At 31.4% G+C, this 24095-nt stretch overlaps 1 protein-coding gene across 3 annotated transcripts in view; it reads left to right on the top strand.

The window, feature by feature from the left end:
• Positions 1 to 1949: 1949 nt before the first annotated feature.
• Positions 1950 to 24095, top strand: part of LOC134243467 (glutamate receptor ionotropic, NMDA 2B-like) — a 46856-nt gene continuing 24710 nt past the window's right edge. Inside the window, exons 1-3 of one of the 3 annotated variants that reach the window (XM_062725725.1) lie at positions 1950 to 2098; positions 21626 to 22424; positions 22692 to 22724. In XM_062725725.1, coding sequence (XP_062581709.1) covers positions 22005 to 22424; positions 22692 to 22724 — 453 coding nt within the window. In that variant the 5' untranslated portion in view covers positions 1950 to 2098; positions 21626 to 22004. Of the gene's footprint in view, positions 2099 to 18898; positions 19016 to 21625; positions 22425 to 22691; positions 22725 to 24095 lie in introns of those variants that run through there. The other 2 variants (XM_062725726.1, XM_062725727.1) reach the window with 2 other exon arrangements.

Here is a 24095-nt window from a genome sequence, read left to right as displayed (position 1 = left end):
AGATTTTCGAAGATTTAATACATTTTCACTATATTCAATAGAGCCCCACCCTTCACCAGAGCCCCTGACTCTGGGGCCATGAAATTCACGATTTTGGAAGACACTCTTCCTCATCATTACTTTACATTAAATTTGTTTGTTTAATACCCAGGAGCAGAGAAGATTATCAAAGAAATGCATTTTCACAATGTAATCTATATAGCCCCGCCCTAGCACTTGGACCCCTGACTCTTGGGCCATACATTTCACAATTTGGGTAGAGGACTCAATGCTGAATACAATCATGCCAACAGTTTGACTGTTTGATGTCCAGGAGTAAAAAAGGAGATTTTTAAAGGTTGCATTAACTTTAGTGGGTTTGGCCCAACTCCTCAGGTCCCGGGGGGACAGGAACCATGAAATTCATTATTTTTGTTCTCCTTTACCCATAGATGCTCTGTTCCAAAATTGGTTGAAATTGATTGAGCGGATGCAAACAAGAAGCTGAAAATGTTCAATTGTTAACACACGACGTACACCGCACGACGCACGACGGCGGACTAAAACTAATAGCAATAGGTCAACGGAATTTATTCAGGTGACCTAAAATGCAATCTTTAAAAATCTTCTTCATGTTCTTTACTCCTAGATATCAAGCAGTCAAACTGTTGGCATGATTGTAATAAGCAATGATCCCTCAACAAAATATATGAAATTTATGGCCCCAGGATCAGGGAAACTGGTGCTAGTGAGGCGTGTAGCTGAATATATAGTGAAAATGCATTTCTCCTTCTTTTTAAATTCTCCTCGGTCCCAGGGTATTAAGCAAACAGACTAAATGCATAGTTATAATGAGGAGGGATGAAGAGAATTTCATGGCCCGTGGGTTAAGGGGTCTGGTGTAAGAGCGAGGCTCTATTGATTATATAGTGAAAATTCATTAATTCTTTCAAAATCTTCTCCTCTGATTTTGGATATTAATCCGATGAAAATATGATGAAGAAGGGTGCTTCCTTTAAAATTATGAATTTCATGGCTCTTGGGTCAAGGGTTTTGGTGTTAGGGCGGGGCCTTATTAATTATATAGTGGAAATGCATTTTCTTTTATCTTCTGCTCTGCCTCTGGGTAATAAGTAATCAAAGTAAGCATACTTGGTGTATAGTTATGAAGAGCAACAGTTGGTGCCTCTTTCAAAATTGTGAATTTCATGGCATTTGGTTAAAAACACAAACCAAATTAAAGAGTTGGAATACGCGGTCCCTGTAACCCGCGGTTCTCTCGTTAGAATTAACAATTAAAATTTCATTTATAAAAACTGTAGAATGTTCTCATTCGCATTAAATAGTCTGCTTTACTATATATCTTTGAAATGTATAAAAATTATACATACATGGATATGAAAGTTTTGCAGATCAAATTCTTGATCCTTTTCAGAGAGTTTCACTACAGGAAACATAGGTGTATCCTTATATCAAATACACACGTCACATCCATTTTGTCTATTTAATGGTGGAAAAATTAAAGACTGAACGAGATTTTTCTCTCCATTTATGCTCTACTTTGCAGATTTAACTAACAAAAGTTTTATGCAAATACAAAGATTGTTGAAATGTTAGATCGATTACATTCAATCAGGAAAAATTAAATTGTCCGTTGCATTTTATTGGACCTAAATGGAAGGAGCAAATAGCACCAACGGAAGATGGACTTAATTCATATTCCGATACTCTCATACATAAATTCTTATCAGTATACGATCTTTTATCGACGCTTTTATACAATTTAAAAAAATGTATGCTGCAAGTATTCATAAAAGAACAAAACTTTTCAACTCTGCATGAGTGACGCAGTGGAAATCTGTAATTGATCTTTATGAAAGTATTAACGATTTGTGACTGGTCCTTTCAGGGCACATCTAGGATATTTATATCTATTTGGACTTTCTTCCCTACAGAATATACACAGTAACCCTCCTAGATCGATACAGACCGACATTGGAGTATTCAGGACTGTTCAAATGTAAAAATTTATAATTTTTATATTAAATCAACAGAAGTCGAGATTTAAATATTATCTATGTCACTGACACGGATGCACGGAAACTGACTTTTTTTGCAGGTAAGCAATTTTACTTTTCTTTAGAAATGTGTTTATGTTGCTGTTTTGATGTGAATAATAAGAAGTTTTATAATTCCTTTTTTCTATTTAATATTTGCTATTGTGACAAAAATAGTTATAGTTTTTTTAGTGAAAAGATAAATGATACATGTAATTGATAAATGATGATATGTATTTGTTTTGTTTTTATTTGTTTTTGTGTTTTTTTCCCTTTTTTCCATAAAGCACAATCAGTATATATTACTTTAAAAAGAATATAAAATTAAACATTATAAGTTTAACGGCAGATGAAGAAAATGTTAAATTAAAGAAATTATTAGTCTTTGGAATTGACACCAAACTCACACTTTCTGACAACCATCACACGATAGCTTCATTACAGTTTTATAAATTGGATGATTCGGGGATTTGCTCGGTGAGGGAACACTGGCCTTTGATGGGGCCACAGAGAACTCTATACCCATTTGCCAGAACCTCATGTCATTTCATTATCTCTGTTTACACAGAAAGTTTGTTCTTTTAATGAGAATTTCTGTTCGAGATGTCAGTAAGAAGTCCAATGCAAAGTAACTTAATGATAACTTAAATGTAATCATTCCTTTAGATTTCGCTTCGAATATTGCTCTAATATTTCCGAACAATATAATGTAAGTCACATGACTTTTAACATGTTTTGATTTTATCTTCTTTTGGTAGAGATTTGCAATTATAATTAGAAATTGTTGATATTTTGTTTTCATTTTAAGCTATCTAAGATTCAGTGAATATATCTGATTCCTTTCTTACAGGAAATTACCCAGTACTTGTGCTCTGTGTTATGGCTGTCTAATTTGAATCTAAATCTTTTCTTTAAAAAAATATATCTAAAAATCTTTTTAAAAATTGCAAAACGATGGTTTGTAAATGGAAGTATCTATGCATAAACTTAATTCACCAAATAAACATGACTTATATCCCCGATATATAATCAATAGATCGACTAACATTGTATTTCACACAGTTGTTGCATTAAAGTACTCACTCTCCAAACAGGTGTACTGGTCCAAAAAGCATGCATTCCATCTTTCTACTTTTTCTGGCAAAATTAATCAAATTAAATTGTTTTCAATTTACATCTTCCAATTTGTCTAAAAATATATAAATGCATATCCATTTTTGTTCCACCTTCAATCAAGAAATTGAATAGATGTTTAATAGAAAAAAATGTTCATGCGTATACTCTTTGCATGTTTGTTAATTTAGTCTTCAAGCGATCTTCGCGGTGAAAGTCGAATGCTCTTTAATAATTATTTAGAATGCTTACACATGAATAAATGAAAACTCAATCAACTGATAAAATTCAAGTGCTATTTTGCCTAAATACATATAGAAAACCATTTTACTAACGACTTAAGTGGGTTTGTATGAACTGAATGTAGAGCAGTCACGACTGTTAGTTTTAAGAATATTGTTTTAAGTTCATTTTCTCTTGAATTTGCTTCTTTTATAACCATTTTCATTATGCTGTAATTCACGTCACGCTAGACAATGTATCGAGCATACAATAAAAAATTAATGTGAAACATAAACATATAAATGTATAATAATTATTGAAGTAACTGGTTTAATGCAATTACTCACATTCACGAAACTTATCATAAGGGAGATAATTTCTTAGATCGGTGTAGAATGACTGTTAGTTGCAATAGAATTCTTCCTCTCACGGGACCATCTTCGCAGATCGTGTGATTATACTCCACTAAAAGCAAGAAACCATACATATTCACGCCGCCGTTAATGTCTGTTTCTGCTCTATTGTAAGTCAGTGTAGCATTTCGCGTAGTGTTACAAAAGAAAGCTAATCCCTAGAGGAAATTACAATACAATATAGGTCTAACCTTAAACCATAACAGAATTGTACATTTGTTAATTGCAGCATTTGTTTTAGACATATAAAGCACCATTGGACATTATGATGTAACTGTGCTATGTTATCAATAAATTACTGTACATTCGTGTGAAGCAACTGCAGATGTTATTTGATTTTTGAGTGAAACAGCATGCAAGTACAGCAAAGATCAACAAGTACTAGAACTACAATCGTAGATCATAGAAGCATAAACCTTAGAAAATAAAAGGAATCCATTATTTATATGCAACTATGGAGTGCAAAAAAAAAATATACATGCATGTTTTATATTAAAAATGGTCATTCAAAAAATACCAAGCCAGTATGTCGCTCCTCATCATATTACTTTTACTAAATGTAATTTCAAAGCATTCTCTAATATAAACAAAAACATCCCTATCTTGACATTAACAATTCAGCAAGCACAAAAATTTAACGTCTGTCTTCCCACAATTTTATATTTTATTATTAAAATATAAACTTTTTGATAAATAGTTATATCACCACCAAATTATGTATTTTGATAATAAAAAAATGCGGGAAATTTCTTTTCTCAAGAAAACAGAAACAGAAGTACTTTATGAATGGTTTAAGTGCAAAGAAGACGTATGAACTTACTAAAATTTTGTTCTCATTTAGGCAAACTCATGGATTAAATGTCTCCCCAAAGCCTACTGATTGCGATTCAAATTCTGGATTTGCTGTCAGTTAACAGCTTGTCTCGTCGCAAATGGCACGACAATTTAAATTATCATGAAGTAATTTTTAAAGACATTTTATAAGCTTATTTTGAATTTTCATTGTAAGTACATCTTAAATAAATTTTTAAGCTTGTATGTCTCAAAATCTGATAAGGATAAGGAGAGGGCTGAAATAGGCTTCGCCTGCTGCCCAGTCCCTTTCACTTCTTGTGAATAAAACTATGTATGAAATTTGGTGTATAATTTTAAAAAGACTTAAAGTATCGAAATATAGGTGTGCATTTTTAAAGTATAATTTACTCGTAAAAATGCCTCTTTTTCACAAATCAAACGTCTAATATAATATCATTTGTTAAAACTCATGCTCAATAAATTTAAATATATTCTGATCTCTGAAGTATGCATGCTTAAAAAGCTTTCTTCGACAGTACTGTAGATCACTTAATTTTCGCGGCACCTTATTTTCTCGAGATAGTCATTGACTCTTTATTAGCGAGACAAAATTATCGCGCGATTGTTGATATAGTAGTGTTATGATAATCTTATGTACAAATGGTTGAAGGCAAAGGCTTTAAAAAATTTTCGCATTTCGATGCACCAAATTACGCGAAAATAAAGTTCTCGTGAATAAAAAAGGATTTAATGTATTCAATCGCAAAGTCCATTTAAACAATACAGATCGAAAGCAGAGCAAAAATGGACCTACAAAAACATTAAAGATGGGCTCAGGTTCAATTGATGATTATTTTTTTAACAAAAACACTGTGAACCACTTACATTTGCTTGTGTTTATCATGATAAAAAAAAACCCGGAAAAAATGTTGTATTATTTCATTTGTAGTTGGTATGAAAAACATAAGTAAATATTTGTCGTAATAATAGATTTTATTTGCTGATAAGGTCATTGTATCCAACATAGAACTTGCGAAATGATGACGTCAAACAAGACTGATGATATAAATATAAATCAAAGGAAAGACTACAAAGAAAAGGTAAAAAAAAAACTCAAACTGAAGTTTGAAAAACCAGCGTTAATGCTAGGAATGCCAATATTAAAGTTTGAAAGCACAAACGTAAATTTGGAAATGCCAAGATTAAAGGTAGATTACCAACTTTGTTGGAAAAGCCAAAAGTTGGAATAACCGACTTTAAAGCTGGAAAAACCAAAAAGTTCCGGAAAATCAACTTCTGTTTGGAGAAGGGCGAAAGAAAAAAATGTGATTGAAGCAGAATTTTGAAAAAAAGAACTTAAAAATGAAAAGAAGAAAACATTTTCTGTGGTCTAAAACTCGACATTTAGATACATGTATATCGACGACGAATTGTCAGCTAAAATGGTTATTTCCATTCTTATGTCGATACGATATACCAGTATCCCGATGAAAGATGCCACAGAATCTAACACACCTGTTTCATATTTAGATATTTTACTTGAAAATATTTCTGGTAATGGTTAATAACGTTTATGATAATCTAACAACCATGCTTTATGACAAACGAAAAGACTTAACATTGTCAACTTCCATTACTTATGCAGCAATATACATGTACCTTCATCACCTGCATACGGGGTTTATATCTCTCAGTTGATTTGGTACGCAAGAGCATGTTCTACTTATGAACGATTTTTATAACAAGGTAAGTTATTGGCAAATAGGTTGCTGAAACAAGAATATCAGCAGTCTCTTTTAAAGTCATCATTTTGTTTGTTCTATTGTCAATTCAATGATTTTGTCAGTAAATACAATATATCATTAAGTCAAATGATGACTGACATTTTTCAAACGAATTGTCAGGCCAATATTTCTCACTGATTTGTTGACATACTTTCCCATTTTTTCCCGATCATAACAAGCAGCACATAGCTGGTGTGACAGGTCGGCAGGGGATGCTTACTCCTCCATGGACCCTGATCCCACCTCTGATGTTTCGGAGGTCCGTGCTTGCTCTGATCCAATGTTTTATTGTTTATTGGATGTTTGAGCTTGAATGCTGTTCGTCATTTCCATATAGTTCATTTAATATACTTAACTTTTTATAACATTTTTAAAAATCTCTTCTTGTAGAGCTTCAGTTTAACATAATGTCAAAAGCACAATATTATGATGTCAATCTACATATTAGTTTTAAAAATCATTTTGAGATTGAGTTATATAAAATTGTAATTAAGTTTTTCCGCCTGTGATTTCGGATTTTTTTTTTTTATTTATTAATTAGGTGGGAAAAGATGCTTTAAAACTGTAAATGCACTTCATTTTACTGTGATGCGAGAAGAATTGGGCAATGGAAAACCCCGAAATCCCATTCGTCCCCCTAAAATTTACTTTGTTTTGAAAATTAAAATTTAAAGGTACTCGTCATAATTCAAAACTTGGTTGTAACTGATATCCTTTTAACTGTCTTTGCAAACTACAAAACAGATCTATTAGATATTGAAATACATTCCATGCGATATGTTCTCACGTTTATGGATGTATTTATTCTACCTTCTGGTATTGAATGTTTAACTTTAATTGTTTCCGTTTTTAAAAATAAATCTACGATGTATTCTTCAATTACAAAGTTAACATGATTTTGCTATTAATGTAACAGGTTTGTTAAAGAGAACAGAGGATGTAACTTTCATGTTGTTTGAACGGTTTTACATATAATGACTTAATAGGCGATTATTTTCTTTGCTCTTTTATGCCTTAAACCAATATAACATAACAAAGGAGATAAAGATTGATAAATGAGGAAGTGTAACATTCTAAATTACAGATTACAACCCAGCATTAACCCTCATTACCTGACGAACGTAATCAGAGGACATCTTAGAGTTGCTGATGTTCTGGCGATGAATTATTCCCTTATTATTCTGTTTTCTCTCTGGGATTAAGAATACAAGTTTCAGCATCAATCATATATGACAATTCAATTTGCTTGATGCGCCATATGTAAACGAGTCTCCGTCTACAAAAGTCCTAAGATTATTAATCTCTCCTATAGTTTATGGAAAGTGAGGAAAAAGTGTCGATTTATGACGCGATATTATTCCCTTTTCATTGTACTTCTACAACTATTGTTTCTAAAATTATAGTCAAAATATGCGTGTTTCCTTACTTCTTATCTAAGACATTAGCACTAGAATTTTATATTAAAATATACACAAAGACGGCGCCGGGGGACCTGTTGGGAACTATTGGCGCCAAAGTATTTGGCGGGAACCGTTTTTCTTTCCTTTTCCTCGCTTTGCGAGAAGATTATAATGCACCAAGACAGTTCTATTTATGTGGGAATACTTGATAATAAATGTATTGATTCAGAGCTACAAATTTGACGGACATTTCATCTTGCTTGTTATTTTCAGGAGTGATAGATATCCATTACACATAATCGACCAATATCTGATATACGCGAGTAATATAGCAATAACGAAATTGCAAATATATACTGAAAACCCTTTTTAGGTACTATAGTACTTGTAACCATTTTTTCATTGTTATATACGGGTACATAGGCCACCAGGGTTACCAAAAATGTAAAAAAAAAAAAAAAAAAAAAAAAAAAAATCCTTGACCATGAAAGGTTATTAAAAAAAAAGTAGTGCCCCCCTCCTCCAGTTTCTATCAATAAGAGAAAAAAATACATAGTAGTAGTTGAATAGGATCTCTGGGGTGCTAGTGCCGTCCTTTTCCCCTTCTTTTTTAGAATCTTGTTTTTTTAAACTCCCTTCCCACTTGAAAAATGGAGTATATTTGAGATTAGGATGTCCGATCGTATAACTGAGGGTTCATCTCTTATACGCAAACCTTCTTGCAACACTCTGTAATATGTAATGAACTTTTAGAATTATTTATCGGGTCATTTAAAAAAAAATGTTTGGGTGCCTCCTCCCGACCGACCGCCCCTGGCTAAAAAAATTGCTCGACTAAAAAAAAAAATAATCTACAAGTAACATTTATTTTTTAATGCACAATGTAGTTTGGAATTAGATTTTGAAAATTTGAGGCATTGGTGTTGAAATTTTCTAACAGAAAAAAGTTTTCACTTCCACTTACTGGGGCGAACTTAAAAATAATGTTTGTTTTTCCATTCGCGACTTCCGATGAAAAAAAATCGGGACAGTTGGTAGGTGGAACTTTTTTAAAGAAAATTTATACAACAATGCTTGATTTTGAAAAGTCTAATAGTATTTTCCGGATACTATACAGAAATAGAAATAACTGTCATCTGGAGGTTTGATTCGAGCCATTATTAGTCGGTCGGTCGGGAGAAGCAACCAAACAGGGGAGGGCAAAGAAACGCTGTTTTAAGGTGACATTACACTAAATATAGTCCGACTCAATTTTTTTTCAGCACACAATTTATTTTTTTCCAATTTATTCCTGTTATCCTGTCAACAAATATGTTGAAATTTTCTACATACCTATCGACCCAATAATTTTACCACCATGAGTCGGGAGAGGGCAAGCAAACATTATATTAAAGATGGCCTGAAATGATAGACAATTTCATTAATTTTTTAACATTGAGAATATCCCATATTATCCGCAACTCCTTCTATACTACTGAAAAAATTAATGAATTTTCCATAGAGTATTATTTCAATATTTTATGCTGTCATAATGCATCTCCTATATGAAACATATGGAGATAACGAACAGTATTCAAGATCAAAAGTCCATTAAGCAATACAAAATAGGAGCAGAGCAAACAAGGACCCCCGAAACATTGGAGGTGGGACCAGGTGCCATGGAGGGGTAAGCATCTCCAACATATTTCAGTTCCATTGGACAAAAAATCTTTTAAAGTTATACATAGACACTGGCATTCTGTACATAAAAGTGGGGGTACTGATCACGATTCCTCCTTCGCAGTTTTCTAGTTATCGTTTGTATTTTGTTTTTAACGAAAAAAAACATTTTTTCGTTTTCTAGTTGAATTGTTACCAGCAGGTATAATAATTTTTTTTTCTTCGTTTTTTAAAGGAACATAAATGTATCTGTGTAGATGAATAATTATTGTAATCACAAAGTAAGAAAGAAAAGTCTACAATCCTTCTTTTCCTATTTAGTCCTGTCCATGTGATTTTACGAATTACCACTGAGTTGTCTGGATTATAAAGAAATCTGACCTTCTGTTTTTCTCTGGGAACGTTCGTTTTTGGTAACACTTGTTCATTCTGGTCTGCGTCACGCCTCTCTCTTCTCCAGTCCTGAGAGAAAACTCCTCAGTCTAAATACTGAACAAACAAATTGATAAGGACACACATTGGCGGCTATCACAACAAGGGCATTAACTTTTGTGCGTATTTGGAGAATATTTGATGAGGTTTGGAATAAAAGGAATTCTTTGTTTTATTTCTGGGCCAAAGCTAAAGCAAAAACGATATTTCGTCCAAAGTGAGTTGATAAATAGATATAAAAGGGTCATCAATCATATAAAAAATCTCTTTAATATCAATAACGTTTTCTCTTGAACTATATTCATTGTAATTTGTTCCCGTTATAAATGATATTTCATCGAGTAACTATCTCTATTTGTGGCTAAAGAAGTCACTCAGTTTGTTGTATTGTTAAGTACTTTTACCAGTGCTTCTGGCGAAGAAAACAATTGTCAGACTTAAATTGCATTTCTACAGCTTTGATGAGATTTTACGTCGAAATGATGATTAATTTTTTTTTATTTATTTTCATAACAAGAGATGGTTCAAGACACAAACACCAAAGCAACACTTCAGTTCTATGAGAATGTAAAGTGTACGATATTAAAAAATTGTGTCACATAACTTTTAATGCAAACAAACCATAGGACACTGAAAATTTACCATGAAATTAAACAGATGTCGTTAAAACGATATATCATCTTCCAGTTTTATAAATATCTAAAGGCCAATTTCACTTAAACTTTTATTTCTTCAGAACAACATTGCACAATTATTTAGAAATCTAAAACAGCATTTTACAATGATCACTCATATTAAAGTGTCCCACTGCCAACGAAAAGGTATTAAAACTGGTCTTTAAAAGCTAATAAAACTGAAAGATGATATTGTAATTTTTTGTTAGACCGTTTTGAAAAAATGGCGCTTTGTACAATGCAGGATAGGCTTATTCATGTTATTTTTGATTAAATAAAAATATTTAACGTTTTATAATAATTATGTCCTATCTCATATATTGAGTTATATACAAACTAAAAGGGGATGATGCAAACAAAATCTGAAAAGATAGTCAGGATTCATGGGAGCGGGGTTGTGGGAAATTGATTTTAAAAATCCTTTTAAATCGGCACATTTGTTGTAAAAGTCAAAACGATGATTTTACGACGTTACGTGATATATATAGATTATGAAATACAATACTTTTAGTGAATTGATAGGCCAGACAAAATGTAATGAATTATCATTAAAAGGCTTTGTCATATTTTTTGTGAGTCGATTTAGAACAGCCACTTTGAACAGCTGGTACCAAGTTCAAACAAAAGCAATGTAAATATATGGTCAATTTGAAAATGATTTTGGATATATCTCAATAAATCTCCTTTTATTTCAATAATGATTTTAGAAAAAAAACTATCAAATTCGCTGTATGGTTGTTAAGAAGCTGGGTAGCGGACTGCTTTAAAAATGTGTTCAATGAAACCGGGCCAGCGTGTTTGATAGTGTATCTAGAAATTGTACCCAAGTGGCATCCTTATATCTAATTGTGTACGTCTATTTAACGGTTTAAAGAATTAGATTTGATTGGCCCCTCGGATCGCATGTGTTCGAACAATAAAATGACTGTCGTCTGCGACAACATCATCTGAAGATGTTACATTTAGTTGTCTGAATCTTGAGGACAGCCTTATTTGTAACAATGGTACAATGGATTTATTTGTAACAATGGTGCAATGGATTTCAAATGTCTTTTCTGGGGGTGCGTATACGTTAATTATGCATACACATTTATTAAAGCATATTTGTGTACCAATTTGGATAATTTTATGTGCTTATTTAATAAGAAAAAAAACAAGCAAATATCAATAAAGGAATTAACTTTTCTAAATCTTCATATAGCAAGGCAATTTGAAAGCAAATTGCATCAAAATTGAGATCTTGATCAATTTGATTTTATATTAATCGGATATAACTGGTATTTAAAACTAGCGTTTCAAAAATAAGCATTTAAATGCAATATATTTCCTTGTAAATTGAATTTAAAAACATGCTTATATAATTAACAAATACGGGTATTGTACGATTACATTAGCGCTCCCCTGGAATTAACAACTTTTTATTACAAAATGAGAAAACATTGAAATTACAGGTATATTATTTAAACATCTTATCTTAATAACGGCTATCAATATCCACTATAAAATGATATGATTACCTGGCACACAAAAATACTTTCCTGAACTAAAATTCTCCCATTGGGTTCATATTTCAAAGTATATAAATGGAAAAATTATCGACAAGGGTCCAATCTGCTCCCATATTCTTCAAGGATAACTCAAAAGCAATTACTATTATTTTCTTTTAACTGAAACAATATTTGACATACTGTTTAGAACGTCTCAACTGCATCAAGTGGATAATTTAACATTCATATTCAATTAATAATTTATTCTATATTTAATGATGATAATTGATCACTTTGTGCTGATAATTTATCTTTATACACTGATACTAGTATTTTTTCTTTATGGTGTTTTCTCTTCATTGTGTTTTTTGTTCACGAGTACGTGTTGAACTTTAGTTTGTTGTTTCAGTTGTTTTCATGAGCTCAACATTCTTTATGCAATGATGTAACTATGTCTTTTTTGTTGTTGATTTGAACATATTTTATTGTCTATATACTTTACAATTGGGATTGAGCAAAAGTTCTAAAAACTTGATACGCCCTTTCTCTACATATGCATTATATCAAACATATTTACATACATGGGTTTCAGCTTAAAATGAATTAACACAGAAAAACATGATACATAATCAGAGCAACACACATTCAGTAGAATACATTCCTTATGTAATACACATGCTGTGCTGTATAAAATTTGAAGAAGTAATTATTATATCAACCAAATCGCCCTGACTTTTCAATAAAAGTTTGTACAATAGAAAATAGGTATTCATTTTCAATATCATTTAATGTTTTATCTCCATAGAGTAAAGTGTGAGTATCAACAGTATGTAATTTACCCATTCGCACAAATTCGTCAAAAAATTATTCTTTTCTAGCTTTGGTATATTTTTTCCATGAGAAGAAATAATGATGAGTATCCTCCACTCTTCCTTCCTTATATATTGATGATTGTTTGACAATAAGTAAAGATAGCGAACAGCAATCAAAGCTAAATGTCCACTGAGATTAAACAAAGTGAAGCAGAAAATGTTGAGACATTCGATAACGATAGATTGTATTTACTGAAAAAGTAATTGTATAACAAGCATAAAATTTGCTGGGTATATATTTAAAACGAGTCTGTTGATTTCTTTGTTCCATCAATTTACTTTTCAAAAGCTTACCTTCTTTTAGAAATTATTCGAGCATGTTCTTGCAGATCTGTATGGATCTAAGCAAGAGACATAAATTACATTTGCAGTTGATAATGGTATATTGCTTTATAAATAAAGGAGAAAATTGAAGTCATATACGAAAGTAGGTCTGCTAATAATTAGGTGCAATTAAAATTCTTGTTGCTGATGTTTCTTCATAATACAATAATAATGCTTAAATTTATAAAGCGCTTAATTTAATTACAAATTACTATTATTAAATAAAATGCAGCAATATAATCAAGAAACATGGATAAATAAAATAAAATATATGCATAAGAAATTATAACAGTAAAATCATTTTTAAAAATCTAAAATTACATAAATACAAATAGGTATTTCTCCTTAAAAGCTGTAGAATTTAGAAACGTGTGAGGCAATATGCTGATAATTGTCCACCGATATTTTTGAAGTTATATTCTGATCCCTGGTATATGCTGAAACTTGCGATGTGCATGATATTTTATTAAGGTGATGTGATTTTTGTTTTTGTTTTCGTTTTATTTAGTTTATAAGTGAAAATTTCATGTCAAAACTTCAAAGACGGAACTCAGAGGCTCAGTTCATGATCGAAATTTCAAACGTGTTGCATGTAGAAGGGAAACTGAGGTTGCAACATGCTTAGGAATATTTAAAAGGTAATTATTAAAGCCAGATTTTATTTGTAAGATGTCTCTGTAAACAGAAAAATAGTGTTATTGTTAATGAAAATCAAGCAGTGATTATGACACTTAGAATTGAAAGTGTTGATTTTTTTTTAATTTCAATTTAATAAAATTGAAGGTAATGAAAGATAACATCTATGGCAAGCCCTTTTACTATTTATTCGTGAAATAAAAATTTTCTTTCAATAAGAGAGATATCTCTTTAGCATAGAGAGATATCTCTTTAACTTATACGGATATCTCTTAGACTAAAAGAGATATCTTTATACCTTAGAGAGGTATCTCGTTTTATAAGAGAGATATCTCTTTTACTTAGAGAGATATCTTTATAAGCAAGAGATATATAAAAAAGAGAGATAAAGAGATATCTTTTTTTGCTTGAGAGAAATCTCTTTTGGACAATTTTGAAAGATATCTCTTTGAGAGATATCTCTACAGATAAACTAAGAGAGATATCTCTTTTACTTTGAGAGATATCTCTTTAACTTGGAAAGATATCTCCCAAATAAAAATAGATATCTCTTTAACGTTCTCAAGGAGAAAGGGATATATGTTTAAATGGAAGAGATATCTCTCTTACAAGAAGAGATATCTTACGAAGTTTAAGAGATATCTCTTTCTCATCGAGATATCTCTAAAATTAGAGATATCTCTTTAATTTGGGAGCTATATCTACTTTTTAAGAGATATATATTTTAACTTTCTCTGTTGTTTTAGATATCTCTGCTTGCCATAAACTTCTGTTATATATTGCAAAATCGGCATTGCATGAAGAAGCTGCTTGCAGACTACTTTCAAACTGCTTACTTTTAAACTGTTTGTTTGAAAAACTCTTAAGGGTATCAAAGAGAAATACCAATTGCAAAATGACACTCTTTTAATTGACCCATAGAGAGGTAAAAATACTAGATTTGAGACACACTTGATTAATATATTCATATTCTTGTCTCTTTTTGAAATTCCAGGACAGACAGATTAAAACAAATCTGAGTTAATTTTTCCCTTTCATGATATTCGTGAGTAAAAGTAACAAAATTACATTCTAACTTGTCAAAGTTCTTTATGGATCTTCGATCTTGAATACTGTTCGTTATCTTCATATGTTTCAGTGTAACTAAGGAACAATGTGCAAAAATAAGCATCAGCACAATATGTTAAAGTCTAATAATAAAATACAAAGTATCAGAATATTACGGCTAGTATCAGCATAAATGAATACGTATCAGCAAGAAATGAATATGTATCAGCATAAAATGAAGATGTATTAGTATATATAATAAAGAAATTGCATAAAATTCCAAAGGATAATAAGGTATTAGTATATAAAGGCACAGTGTATTGTCAGTATGACATAAAACATCTTCTTCGGAACATAAATATTTTCCTTATTAGAGTCTTCTTTTCATATTTAGATATTCTAATTGAAAAAAACGTGCATGGTAATCTGAATACCAAGCTGACTTGAACTGAACTTTTCATTCGTCAACTTTCCTTATGCAGCAATATACCTTCATCACACGCAAACGGGGTTTCTTATTACTCAGTTGATTCGATACGCAAGAGCATGCTCTACGTATGTACAATCTCTAAAACGAGGTAAATTATTGGAAAACAAGTTGATGAAACAAGAATATCAGCAGTCTCGTTTAAAGTCATCATTTCGCAAGTTCTATGGTCGATACAATGACCTTGTCAGCAAATACAATTTATCATTGAGTAAAATGTTGACTGACGTTTTTCATACTAATTGTTAGTCCATTATTTATAGACTGAATTATCGACGGACTTTTCCGTTATTCCTCGATCATGACAAGGAGCACACTGCGGGTATGACCGGTCTGCAGGGGATACTCACCCCTCCATGGCACCTGATTCCATCTCTGATTTTTTTGGATATCAGTGTTTGCTCTATTCCTACTTTGTACTGTTTTATGGATTTTTGATCTTGAATACTCTTCGTTATCTCCACATGTTTCATGTATTTTCGGAGCTATAACGAGAAAGTGATTTCGTAAGTTCAATGGTCGATACAATAACCCTGTCAGTAAATACAATTTACCATCATATGCTAACTTACATTTTCAATACTAATTTTTAGTCCATCATTTACACACTGAATTGACGACGGATTTTTCCGTTATTTCCCGATCATGACAAGGAATACACGACAGGTGTGACGTACGATCAGCAGAAGATGTTCACTTGTTTGGGGTTAGGGGGCCATAAAACTTAGTCTGTCTCACTTTTGTTCTCACTTTCACTTTTCCACTATTAATTCCTTTGGAAAAAGAGAGACTGAGATCAAAAGTGAGCTCATCAAAGTTTTATGGCCCCCAGGACTAATCCAATCTCTGATTTGTGGAAGTCCGCGTTTGCTCTGCATTCGATTGTCTTTCTACTCCATTTTTTTTATTGTTTAGTGGAGTTTTGAGCTTGAATACTGTTCATTATAAATATAAATCATTATAAATCTCTGTTCGTTATCTCCATCTATTTCAAATTAAGACTTTCATTTAAACTGTATGGGAATAGAGACAGCTTATCTAAGATCGGGTTTAAAGGATAAAATAGAAAAACAACTCTACAAATCAAACAACATTCGACATCGACTTCCAAAAATAGAACGCAATTCAAAAATCATTTCTTGATTAAATAAGATTTTGGAAGTAAAATAAGTCCCTGAAAGCGTTCATTCAAATTAAAATAGCTTCGGGAGACAAAAGAAAGGATTCTAAGTTGACATTCCCGAGACAAGCTTATTCTTCGGCAATTTGAGGCTGCTTCAGGAAGTCAATCAAGGCCTTAATGTCTGATCTTTTGAAGACAGTTTTCCCAGAATTACATAATTACGATACCTTTGATGTATGATATAAGTGACCAACGAAATTCGCTTTCCGTATCTCGTTTAAAAGATGTTAAAGCTCTTGTTCATTCTTGTCCCTTCAGAGTATGTGGTTATCGTGTCATTCCATCATGAAATTGTGAAGAATTAAATCCCACTTTCTGATTCAGATTAATATCATCAGTAATATTAACTCATACTATTCATTTGTATAGCGTTTCTCTAACGAAAAAAACATTCATTATTACCTCTTTACATTTTCAAAGTCTTTGAAACAAGAAACCGATATTCTTCGGGTTTTAGATTTGTTTTCCTAATCATGCTGATTAAAATGTTAAATTTGAGAAATATTCAGATTTTCACTTTGGTGACATTATTAGGTGTAGAATGACTTTACACGAAAGCGGTCTGAACAAAGAGCACGATTTAATGTTAGCACACGTATAACAGCTGCTTTCTCTGTCAAATCTCAAAACCCACACATTAAAAAATTAATGCAACTGAGATGAAACTTTTGAATTACGTAATATTTCTTCAAATGTAAGAGAAATACAATTAAATCTTATTTTTAAAATATGGAGATAAGGAACAGCTTAAGCTCTGGTAAACAATACAAACAGGACCAGAGCTAACATGGTCCTCTAAAACATCAGAGGTGGGATGAAATGCCATGGAGTACTGCACACCCCATGATGACCGATCTTGTCATGATCGTGAAATAACGATAAGTTCCATAGACAATTCATTGTATAAAAGTAAAGGATACTTACTTACAATAATTACCTTGATGTTTTATGAATGCATACTTAACTCGTAAGTGCGTTATCTTCTCGGTACTTGGTCAGGTGTATTTAATTACGTCTTCATTAGTTTTTCGCATGTTTGCCTGTATGTCTCTTCCGAATCCCTTATTTTAACAGGTTCAATCTTAAGAATAAAATTGCTTATGACCTAAAGGTATATAGTATATGGTGGCAACATTGTTTCAAGGAAAGATACATCAACGAGAACTTTAATTAAAGGGCATGGTTTGATGGTCAAGATAATCTGTTCAAATGATATACATGTAATGATGGTCGGGGTTTTCAATCATATGAATGCGAAGATCCAGATTTTTTATGTCCCAGCTTATTTTTTTCTGTCTGTTTATTCCTTAACTATAGTTAACTAAAGTTTACTATGGTTAACTATAGTAAATCAAAGTTCCAAAGTTTTCACTATAGTAAATCAAAGTTATAAACTTTTCACTACAGTAAATTAAAGTTCCAAAGTTTTTGCTTTGGTACTATAGTTAACTATAGTAAACTATGTTAACTATAGTATTTTTTGTTATACTATATTTTCTTTACAGAAGAAAATTCAAAATAAAAATAATGTAAATTGTTTCATATTCATCCTCGGCATTCAGCAAAAATTATAATATTAACATCATTATGTAAAACGATGTTTCTCTCTCTCTCTCTCTCATTTATTAAAATCATTTATATATAAGCTGTAACTTTATAAATTCAATATTTCATATCTTTTTAAAATAATAACTACATTGTAATAAGAATTCAATTCGTTATTCATTAAACGGAAGATATCTTTCTCATTACAATGTACGATGAAGTTTAAATTTCTTCCGTCCAATTTCCCAACACAAATAAATATTGCATGATATGATTTGTTAATCTAATTTTCATTTACTTTCTTCTTTTAATTACATAATGCACTCCCAAAAACTGAAATAAAAGAGTTTGGAAACCACATATCTTTTGATTACAGTTATCTACGTTATGATTTTTTGCTAATTAAACAAAGTAACACAAATACGAAAAGGCGTTTTAAGTTATTAAACGATAAGTAAATAAATCCAAGAAAATGCTCTCAAATCCATGGGTCGTGTATATACGTAACAACATTAAAGAATCAAAATAGCTCTTTATAATGAAATATGGAAAGCTCCATTGGTTATAAAATTGGGATTCTTTTATCATGAAGAGATCGAGCTAATTACCTGTAAGATCGAAAAGCATATTTGAGCAGAAGTCAAGAACTACAAGTATCTCAGCGTGCACACAAGTGGAACAAATTACAGCTGACGGGGGTACCATTATACCACAGACGCAGAACTTGTTGATTTGTAGGAAATACGGTGTAAAAATAATGTGTTCTAATCTTGCAATGGAGTAAAAGGAATTAATTTAAAACACAACTTGCGAAATCTTATTTGAATTTTTTTTAAAAAAAGCAATCAACGAGAATTCTTGGTAAAAAGGTTTCAAGTTGTTCTAGGATGGTGATTTTTGTGTCTGGTGCGTATTAAATTAGGCAGCCTTCTGTTGTATCTTTTTTTGCATACAGGCAGGAACATTGATATGTTTCTGTATATTTGAATTTACAACGTGATCAATCAACAGGTCTAAGTTGCTTATATCAAGACTGGAATGACGTATTTATTCTTTTCCAACCAATTTTCTCATTTTTACTGCATTGAATGTATTGCAACTGCAACTGAGGTATTGAGAACGTTTTTGGTATTTCGATGAAGCACTGAACAAATCAACTAAAGCTTTTTTACTTCCTTTACTTAGTCAATGAAGACAATTATATCCTTTCTGTGGCAAGCCCTCTTACTATTTTTTCGAAAAATAAAAAAAACCCTCAGATTTTTTTCTTTTAAAAAAAGAGATATCTGTAGATTAGAAAGATATCACTTTGTCTAAAATAGATATCTTTATAATCTAAAAGGATTTTTTTTTTTAAAGAGATACAAGCATCTCTTTAAACATGAATCTCTTTAGGCAAAAAAGATATTTCTTAAAAGGAAAGAGATATCTCTTTTGCTTTAGGGAGTTAGTTTAACTAAAAAGATATCTTGTAGAATAACAGCTTTATCCATCTGAGTGATAAAGACATTTTTAAAAATGAAAGATATCTCTCTGGGTGAAAGATAGTCTCTTTATTTTTTAAGAGATATCTCTCTATGTGAAAGAACTATCTCTTCAAGTGAAAAAGATTTCTCTCCAGGTGAAAGAGATATCTTTTTTTGAGATATTCTTTAGGTTGATAGATACAATGTATACCCGTTTTCAAACGATATCACTCCAAAATAAGAATTATCTCTCTAATTTTAAGAGATAACTTTTTTCCAAATATATAGGCTTGTCATACTTTTTTTCTGAACAATTTGAACTAAACATAGTATTTTTCAACAGATTTAGATCATCTTTCCACACCTTTACTCATTAAATTTATGGAATGTTCTCTCTGATGTCTTGTATTAAAAACTTCAAACTTCTATAGTGTTTTTATTGTTTGCTCAAATTAACAATTCTTTTTTCCACAATATTTTTTAAGGAAAAAAAACTTTCCAAAAATCCTTTGATCTAGGTATTATTAAGGCATGTTTTTACCATGATGCTGTGATGTTTATTGCTGTAGCCGAGGCACTTCAAAACTTAATGAATATATTTCACTACAGTTCTAAATTAATGATGGACAAATGGCATTGCTGAAGTCACAATATGTTTTTTCGTCATTTATGTTTTAAATCTAGAAAAAAACCTGTTGATTTTCTAATTCTATAATTCTCGAGCTTAATTGTAACGTTAAGAATGTCCTTTTTTATTACGTAAGATGCCCAAACCCATGGGTGAAAACCTATAGTATTCATGACGTTTTATAAGAAATAAAAAAAAATCTTACGCTGAATTATCAGTCTTCTTAAAGTTCCTATACTTTTTAAATTGAAGACAATCCAACTCATCATTAACTTTGATCTTCTCTGTATTTGTTGTTTGTAATTGATTGGTGCACGTAGTGCAAGTTGATTAATTATTACTCGTCAGAAATTATAAGAATAAGAAACGCTTGAAATAAAAGCAAAATTCTCAGTTTTGTAAAGGTTTTTTTTTTGATAAGTTGTTATCGTGTTTGAAAACAAAAGAAAATTCTGTAGAATAAATTCTTTGAAAAGAAAATTGATTTCAGTTGAAAAACTCTTGAATTCCATAAATCTGCAAAGTGAAAGAAAAAAATAAGTGATTTATTTCACAATTCAATTTGCAGATGGGTTTGCGTAAACAACATTACATAAGACGATTCATTTGGAGAAATTTTGTTTATCTCGTACCGAGACCGTTGTTTATTGAAATCATTGAAAATGTGTAAATATTTAAAAGTTAAAATTTTATTTTACTCCAGACTTCGTCATATATAGTGGACAATCTTTCCGTACTATTTGTAAAAAATAAAATGATTTTTTAATTATAGCTGAAAATAATTTAAAATTTTTGTTCATACTATTTTAACATGAAGACTGAAAGTTTAAACATGGAATCAATCTCTTTCATCTGGAAAAAAAAAAATCGAACTATGTTTTTCGATCCTTTGAAGAAGCGAAGGAAAAGTGGTTCCTGGGGATGAATATTTATGCAGATCATAATAATAGACAACACGTGTCTAATTTGGCACATCTGACTTTTTAGCATTCTAGCAGCATGCAAACACGTGTAAACAATGGTATTATAGTCTGATGGTCGGTCGTACATGTTTGATTACTATAGCCGATGAGGGCTGATAATAGAAACCGTATATTATATGGTAGTATTGTATTTTATTTCAAAGAAACGCCCTCAAGACTGATTTGTAAAATTGTAAAATTGAGTAAAATAGTAGGAAAAGCATGTTTCGCGAAACAAATAAAATATGCAAAATAAGAGAGATTATTAAAAAGAAAACAAATTTAAGATAAAATTAGCATCACAAAAAACAGGAGTCAAAGAAAATGCGTTATAAGCCTTAATAAATAACACCCCAGAGAGAGAATTTATTTGCTAACACCTAATATTGACATGAAAATAATTGAATTTGAAAATAGACGGTTTCTAAAATTGAATCCGTATTGGATATTTTTCTTCCAGGGAAGACGCAATCTTAAGGCACGAGGGATGAGTTTCTTGGAAAGCCAGGTTTATATAACTGAGGATGAAGTGTTGGTTATACCGAGTGAAGCATCATAGCACAGTGACGCTCTATGTATTGTTTTTGTGGATTCTGATGTAATTGCAGATGAGCCGTATCTACCAGGACTAGAGGTGATCCCCAGCCAGGGTCTAATGAAGAGATGTACACTCTATCATCAGCTACCGTTAATAGCTACCAGGAGCAGGAGATGGGCAAATGCTCTCTTGATGGCATCACAGTGTTGAAAAAATACTGACGGGTATCTATAGTTTTACGAAAAGATATTGTGGTACATTTTTGTTGTTTTGGGAAGTAATACTGGTGAAAATATAAACCATGGAAAAAGTTTCATCGAAGTGTGTGGCTTTGAAAAGTGGAATATTTTTTGTTATAATTTTAGAGTTTCTGATTTTGTTTGTGAATTGTCAAAGGGCTCCAAGAGCAGAACTTGACATTATTCTGCCGGATGTTGATAAAGTTGTCAACGCCATTAATACTAGGAATTTATTCAACATTATGAGATCCATCAGAAGAATGTATTCTCCATTTCCAAGAATTATAAAACTGGAGAATAGTAATCCAAATGAGATTCTGGACATTTTCTGTGAAACAGTGTTTAAAAAGAATGTGAATGCTTTAATTCACTTAAGTGTCACCAGGAAAGCGGAAAAATCTAAGGATTACATTCTAGGTTTAGCAACTAGTCTTGGACTTCCGGTCCTTTCCTTTGATCCGGATTATGTGGGGGCGCTAGAGGTAACATACTCTCTTAATTCCACTTAATGAAAATCTAGTTAACATTAAATTCATATTCATCACTAACAACAACGCGACATAGAGTTTCATTTATTTTCACACCAGCCAAATTTGCATGCTTTGTTTGCCTATCAAGAATTATGCTTACATAGATGATTTGATTTAGTTTTTACAGAGCTTGAAATGTTCCACTTTGTTTTAAAGCTGAGCATCTCCGTTTTTATGATAGATGTCTAATTTAATGGTAAATGATTTTCAAATATGCAGACAACTAAACTACAGGGCAGCGGTGATGGATCGGTAATGTACAGCGAAAGTTGCATGAATTTATGTATTTGTATACATCGTATTCTTGGTTTTCTTTCCTTCTTGCTATTGCTATTTGAAAAAAAGAGATCGCCGATTCTGTCGTTGATATTTTTTACTTCATTTTTTTAAATGTGATCTTAAAAAGCAAAAACGAATTTAAAAGAAAAAATATGGTTGGTAATCTAGTAAAAATCGGCGATCCTTTATGTATTCTATATAATTAGTCTTCTTATCTGTCTTTGAATAATATTCTCTTTCTGTATCTTCTAGTATCCTTAAGATAAGATGCAAAAAATAAGAATAAAACCAAATAAGGATGCTTCCTGTAAATGTGACATATCATCAATATCATTGTATTTTTTCAGGAAACCTTCCTTTTAAAATTTTTGAAACAAATCCCTTTGATAAACATAGGGAGACTGGGAACCGTTTAATGCATACTAAATTTGATTTACTTTGTTCAATACAGGACCGACTTGTCTCTGTGAACGATTACATGACGATGTCAGAGGCATGGCGATGTCATTCCGATAAATGGTTTAAATGGTTCCATTGATCTGTGATCCGGATTTTCAATGTCCATACGTTTTTCTGTCATTCACACTCAGTTCAGAATAACTGATGAGATATATATGGATTTAATGTTATTCACTTGATTTAGGAAGTATACAGCCAAATTGTAGTTACTCCCTAGTTAACTAAAATCTAAGACTTGTTATATTATACATTATAAAACTACACTGTGTCGTTATTTTATTGATGTATTGCAATAAGTATAAATTTCAGTCTTCAACTAAAAAGTGGAACCTGTAATACAGAAGAACTTTCACTCAGACCGAAAACTCGAATTGAATGTAAAAACTTGCAAAATAGATGATTCTGTTAAAAAAAACAGAAATTAATCTTTCTGCATCTGAAAAATCAAATTCATTTAAAAGAAAAGTCTTCTCCGAAAGTACATTTTTGTTTTTATGTCATACTTTTTGGGGGGAGAGGTCGTATTGATTAAGTCAATATTCTTGTATATACCCTCTTCCAATCAGAGTGCCTCTTGTTAATGATATTTCTGTTATTATTTGATATATTGGACCCAGTTTGACCAAAAAGACTTTTTTCCCATTACTCGAACTATCAATATATTTCTTGTGATAATTTTCGTTCTTGTGAAAAAATATCCCTCGAGAAAGAATAAATTGTTTTTGAATGTTCAATTTCACACCCAAAATCTCATTTATGTATCTTAAAAAGAAGGATATTTAATAAAATGTTCATTTTCTTACTACACTGGTATTCCAAAAGCATGTTTTATGATACCAAACACGCTGATAATAACTGAGCATCGTTATGACAAACTCCAGCAAG

This window comes from Saccostrea cucullata, unplaced genomic scaffold (assembly GCF_032062105.1).
Source record: "Saccostrea cucullata isolate Sc308-1 unplaced genomic scaffold, CSIRO_AGI_Scuc_v1 ctg503, whole genome shotgun sequence".
NCBI lineage: Eukaryota > Metazoa > Mollusca > Bivalvia > Ostreida > Ostreidae > Saccostrea > Saccostrea cuccullata.
The sequence above is the reverse complement of the archived record's forward strand: the minus strand, read 5'-3'. Positions and strand labels throughout refer to the sequence as shown.